This window comes from Vollenhovia emeryi, unplaced genomic scaffold (genome assembly GCF_000949405.1).
Source record: "Vollenhovia emeryi isolate VEMERY1.0 unplaced genomic scaffold, V.emery_V1.0 DF941042.1, whole genome shotgun sequence".
NCBI lineage: Eukaryota > Metazoa > Arthropoda > Insecta > Hymenoptera > Formicidae > Vollenhovia > Vollenhovia emeryi.
Genome location: NW_011965324.1, coordinates 1 through 6,287, shown reverse-complemented (window position 1 = coordinate 6,287; position 6,287 = coordinate 1). Strand labels below are relative to the sequence as shown.

The 6,287-nt window shown below is 40.5% G+C and overlaps 1 protein-coding gene and 1 pseudogene across 2 annotated transcripts; both read right to left on the bottom strand.

Annotated features, from left to right (window-relative positions):
• Positions 1–25: 25 nt before the first annotated feature.
• Positions 26–1,258, bottom strand: LOC105571199 (annotated as a pseudogene).
• A 1,895-nt stretch (positions 1,259–3,153) lies between these two features.
• LOC105571200 (THAP domain-containing protein 2-like) lies at positions 3,154–4,170 on the bottom strand. 2 transcript variants are annotated; one of them, XR_001009622.1, is made up of 2 exons: positions 3,796–4,170; positions 3,154–3,708 (listed from the first exon to the last, which is right to left on the bottom strand). XR_001009622.1 is itself a non-coding variant. In XM_012028671.1 (2 exons), exons 1-2 carry the CDS (start codon positions 3,972–3,974, stop codon positions 3,547–3,549), a joined length of 321 nt encoding a protein of 106 aa, XP_011884061.1. In that variant the 5' UTR covers positions 3,975–4,170; the 3' UTR covers positions 3,154–3,546. The 2 variants fall into 2 exon arrangements, 1 of the variants encoding a protein (XP_011884061.1); XM_012028671.1 differs by having other exon boundaries at positions 3,816–4,170.
• Between the last annotated feature and the right edge of the window lie 2,117 nt (positions 4,171–6,287).

Below are 6,287 nucleotides of genomic sequence, written 5' to 3'. Positions count from 1 at the left end.
TCTATCCCATTGATTAAACGTTTTTTAAATGTTTTTTAAACCTTTTTTGCAATGAAAAAAAACGTTTAAAAAACGTTTAAAAAACAATTCTCTGCTGATTGGGTCGTATAGCATAATAAGCTTCTATTATCAGGTGCGGATAGGATTTCTTCAAGGACTTGAAACCTGCAGTGTCCATCACATCCGTATATGTATTAATAAAATCTATCGCTTTTGCTTTTAGCTGATCGGCACTATGGAGTTCGGCAAGGATTTCGGGTATTAGGATTTCGGCCGCATTTTCAATGGTTAAACTTTTGCAAAGGGCTTCCTGGCACAATACTTTCAGTGTATTTAGCTGGTACTTATCCGACGCAGCTAAACCGTCCGCCATCTTTTCCAGATTCGTCGCTTTACCAGTGTAAATAAATCGCAACATTTCTTCCAGGACTTCGGGGTCCATATCGTCGATGTCAACTCGATTAGTTTTTTCTCTTTCATCTCGTTTTCAAGCATTACGTTGAAGACGGGACTTTGTGCTACGAGAATTGCTTTATGCACCTGGAACTCCTTTCCATGAACAGTAAACGTTACGTCGCAAAATTTTTTGTTCTGCAACAGCAGTCCTAAGTTGTTGAGCAGCTCACACTCCGATACTTCCAACCATACTGCATGACTTCGGTCAGAGATATTTCTCGTGTCTGTTAATAGGCTGATCTCACATAATATTGTATTCGCTAGCGATCCATTAGCTTGAGTATTGATATAGACAAAGTTATCATAGCCCCATTCATCAAATTTGTGTTGGCAATAATTATAATCAGAACGGTGTCCATCCAATCCAGACTGAATGAGAGTACAGTCAGCTTTATTAGCACAATAATTAATAAATTCATAAATAGAACTGCTCTCTTTTGTATGTATAACTTTCTCTGTGGCATTAAGAAAAGACAATTTGAACTTTGCTGAGACTGTACGTTTCTTAGATGAAATAAGAACAAGATATAATGACAGGTTCTTGTCAGCCGTCGTGTAGTCCATGCCAGAAAATAAGTTTACTACCAGACACCATTTTGACTCGTCGGTGGTAGAAAATATACTCGACCTGATCTCACTCCGGTTCGTATGACAATAAGGGAAATTATTTAGCGTCCACTTGTAGCTGATGTTCTCCATTTCTACATAACTCCAGCCCTGTGTCTCTTTCACAACGGAATTAGTATTTCTCTCCGATGGTAAATCTGCAACGTAGTGCTTCGCCATTCTACTGCTGCTGCACGAATTTGAAGTGATCTACGATGTCTGGGGCACACAGTTGTCCACCACAAGTTTGTTAGCACAGTTCGTCTGATTTCAGCGATATCACTCAAGAAAGTGCACACGAATGAATACCCAGAAGATTCGAGAACTTTTCTATACCCTACAACCAACCAACATTTAAAAATATTCGTTTGTCGTGCGACAAATGAAATATTATCCTAAGAAGATATCATAGGTATAAGGAATACCTTTTTTTTTTTAAGGATAGAGGAGTGCATTGCGGCTCCCCGAATATGAAGGCCTGCAGGGATTTTTACAGGGATTCGTCATCATCCTCCTCGGCTTCACCCTCTTCTGATGGATGCTCAGAGATTAAAGGCACAGGTAATGTCGACATGCTCCTCTGCATCGTGGTCAAAGCCTGAATCATCTCCAGAAGCATACAAAGAAGACATTTCCTCTCTTCCCCAATTTGATACCAGAAATGCTGGTGAGGTATGCGCTCCATTGATGGCAAGGTACTCCAAGAACTTGTCCTCCTTGAAGTGAGAGGCCTCAGGCTGCAGCCAGGTTCTCTTGTAGAGAAGGGCTTTCTTTCCTCTCAGCTCCCACAAAGAGGCCCCTGTCAAGCTGGCGAGGTTTAGTCAAATGACAGACTCCTTCACTCCAAAGCCACGCAAGATACTACGCTGCGCCTCCGTGAATATGAGGTAAAGACAGGACTCCTCTTGGCGATCAACAAATAGATGCAGGGTGCATCCCGATGGAGATAGAAACAGCGGAACGGAACAGTAACGGAAAGGTAACTAGATGAAAGGCTAACCAATCAGAATGATTCCGTTCCGCTTTTTCATAGCCGGTTTCCCCATGGCAGACATTTTAGCGGAACGGAACGAAAACGGATAATACATAACCCGTGTCCGAAAATGATTAGAACGTCACTTACTTTCAGCGAATATAATGAACAACTATTTACAATATTTACAGAGTGCTAATGTTCGGGGGTTCTCCCCGCGCGTATCGGAGAGATTTGGTAGCGAGATCCGCGAGCAGCGAAAGTCCGACAGTTCACGCGAAGTAGGAAAAGCCGATCGGTTGCAATCTTTTGACACACAGAACAAAAACGTTAAGCGAGACTAGATTTCGCGCAAAGAGCAAGGTGGCCAGTGTGCCCACTCTTTTATACTATAAAGGCTTTGTCAACACAACTAGAGAGCCTCTAGGAGAGAGAGGCGCCAACTCGTCACGTGACCAGCCCTTCCGCGATTGGCTGGCAGAACTTGAACAGAGATTTCTATTGCGACGCCAATGCATAACAGATGTGATAGAAACTGATGACATGAAACGTGTGAGGTTAGCGATCGTTGGTCATAATTAGTTATTTCTAAACATTGTAATATATTTTTTTATATCACAACATTTTTAACACGATAGAAGGTAAGTATCTATATAATAAAAATTACAATTTATTTCAAAAAATAAATTTTAAGGAATTTACATTTAAGCGTTAAAACTATATGTTTATTGCAGGCTTAGAGAATATTCTTGTTTTCTGAAATAAATATTAAAAATTGATTTGTTAATTTTGTCAATATAAAAACGTTTTTGTCAGATAATTTGTATACATATATTACAGACAACATTCGCTATGCTATCAAGTCGCTCTGCATATAAATGTTGCAACACAAGCAATAAAGAATACTCATTATTTACATATCCACGTGATAATACATTAAAACAAAAATGGATTACTGCGGTTGGAAGAGGCAAGAACTGGTCACCTAGCAGTTCTCAAAAACTTTGTGAAGTAATGTGCAGTAATGTGCAGTATGCTCTAACTTTGCACTTCAAAAGATGTAACAATATAATTTATTGTTCGACTTAAAGTATGTTTATATTTGTCTTCTTTTAGGTACACTTTATGCCATTAGAAATTGAGTTTATTGGGCGCAAACAAGTGAAACTGGATTCAATTCCTTCTCGTTTCTGTACGTGCCAATTGTTATTGAAAGAGCCAGCCATCAAGAAGCAGCAAGCAAATTAAGCCATCAATAGCCTTAAATATTAATAATACGTCCAGTAAAAAGACTTGTTTTAAAATGAAACGGGGAACATCGGTCCAACTTCAGCATGGCTGTGTGTATAAGACTTCCAAACCATTAACCATGGAGGAAATACAAACTACTGCGAAGTCTCAAGAAATTGATACAGAACAAATATATGGATGAAATGAAAAAAAAATACGCAGAGAAAATGGTATGTTGAGAACAGTTGTTTCCCTCCTAAGTCTTTTTACTGGACGTATTATTAATATTTGAGACTGTTGATCGATGGCTTAATTTGCTTGCTGCTTCTTGATGGCTGCTCTTTCAATAACAATTGGCACGTACAGAAACGAGAAGGAATTGAATCCAGTTTCACTTGTTTGCGCCCAGCAACAAACTCAATTTCTAATGGCATAAAGTGTACCTAAAAGAAGACAAATATAAACATACTTTAAGTCGAACAATAAATTATATTGTTACATCTTTTGAAGTGCAAAGTTAGAGCATATACTGCACATTACTGCACATTACTTCACAAAGTTTTTGAGAACTGCTAGGTGACCAGTTCTTGCCTCTTCCAACCGCAGTAATCCATTTTTGTTTTAATGTATTATCACGTGGATATGTAAATAATGAGTATTCTTCATTGCTTGTGTTGCAACATTTATATGCAGAGCGACTTGATGGCATAGCGAATGTTGTCTGTAATATATACAAATTATCTGACAAAAACGTTTTTCTATCGACAAAATTAACAAATCAATTTTTAATATTTATTTCAGAAACCAAGAATATTCTCTAAGCCTGCAATAAACATATAGTTTTAACGCTTAAATGTAAATTCCTTAAAATTTATTTTTTGAAATAAATTGTAATTTTTATTATATAGTGTTAAAAATGTTGTGATATAAAAAAATATATTACAATGTTTAGAAATAATTAATTATGACCAACGATCGTTAACCCCACACGTTTCATATCATCAGTTTCTATCACATTAGGGCTACGTTCAGAAATACCCGAGTACCCCAGCGTATCGTTCTATCCTTGTTACTCACCGTATGTTAAACAAGGATAGAATGATATACTGGAGCACTCGGGTGGTGTTTCTGAACGCGGCCCTGTTATGCATTGGCGTCGCAATAGAAATCTCTGTACAAGTTCTGCCAGCCAATCGCGGAAGGGCTGGTCACGTGACGAGTTGGCGCCTCTCTCTCTCCTAGAGGCTCTCTAAACACAACACATGATTACGTGTTAAGCCCGCTGCAGACGATGCTATTTTTCCTGCTGGATTGCTTGCGATTTACTAAATTACTAGGAATCCTGAGTGCTGAATGGTGCAACGATAGTAATTTATTAGATCGCAAGCAATCCAGCAGGAAAAATAGCATCGTCTGCAGCGAGCTTTAGACCAGGCAAAGTGGAGGCAACGAGCAGTCCAAGTTATACATATTAAGCCCGCTGCAGACGATGCTAATTTTCCTGCTGGATTGCTTGCGATTTACTAAATTACTAGGAATCCTGAGTGCTGAATGGTGCAACGATAGTAATTTAAGCCCGCTGCAAACGATGCTATTTTTCCTGCTGGATTGCTTGCAATTTAGTAAATTACTAGGAATCCTGAATGCTGAGTGGTGCAATGATAGTAATTTACTAAATTGCAAGCAATCCAGCAGGAAAAATAGCATCGTCTACAGCGGGCTTTAGTCAAAGATATAACCATGGGCTGCTAGTGCTAACTTCACGTTGTCAGACAAGATGTGGGGCGACACCAATGACCAAGTGGTTGACGCAGGAACTAAGGGTGCCGTCCCATGGCGCGTATCGCGATACGCGCGTATCAGGCGTATCGAACTCTACGACCAATCACAGACAATCCGCTGTTTTTCGTACGCCGGAGTTTGGCCCCTACTGTCCCATGGAGCGGATTACGCGGAAGCGGACCAGCGGATCGCCAATCACGGAATCTTTCTGATAGAGCCCTTTCAAGATTCCGTTGAAACGGATCCGTGGATTGGCGATCCGCTGGTTACGCTTCCGCTTAATACGCTCCATGGGACAGTAGGGGCCTCCGGCGTACTGAACACACGCACACACACACACGCATGCACTTAAAAAGTGAAGTCTTCACAAGTCGGTTGTTTATAACCTCATACCAGTTACGACATTACGAGTTCATTTAAGCTACTAAGCATAGTTAAGTTTCAAGCTCTATCCCGATAAAAACAGCACGTGAAATCCACGTTATTGCTGCGTGAAATCCACGTATGATTTCACGAACTGTTTTTATCAGGATCTAGTAGCATAATCGTAAACATATAATCGAGAGCGAAAATGCATCAATTTTAAATTATCTATTATTTTATCAATCTGATAAAAATAAGATTCTTTACAGTAAGATTCTAACAGTTATGTTACTGTTGCTGTGTGTTTGCTGGGAATGTTGGGCTTACTATCAATATGTCACCTAACCTAACCCAAGAAGGAGGGCTCTCGACCTTAGAACATATATACCTGGAAGGGGAATGCCCTATACTTCCCGTGGAAAAGATCTGTGTCCAAGTTGGGTGCGAGAGAGAAAGGTAGAGATTAACCTTTGCTCGCAATGCGCAAGCGTAGAGATGACGTCACGTCACGTTCCCCTATTGGGGAATAGGGAATTGAAATGTGTCCGGAGGAAACAGCACGGTGAACGTGACGTGACGTCATCTTTACGCTTGCGCATTGCGAGCAAAGGTTAATCTCTACCTTTCTCTCTCGCACCCAACTTGGACACAGGCTCAAGCCTTCATTCCCCTTCCAGGTATATATGTTCTAAGCTCTCGACCCACACGTACGTTACGATGTACATGTGTGAGTGTGCGATCCGCTCGAATATTGTTCAGCGGATTGTTGAGCGTATCAAAAACGGCGGATCGTCCGTGATTGGTCGACGAGTTGATACGCCCGATACGCGCGTATCGCGATACGCGCCATGGGACGGCACCCTAAAGGTGCAATTTC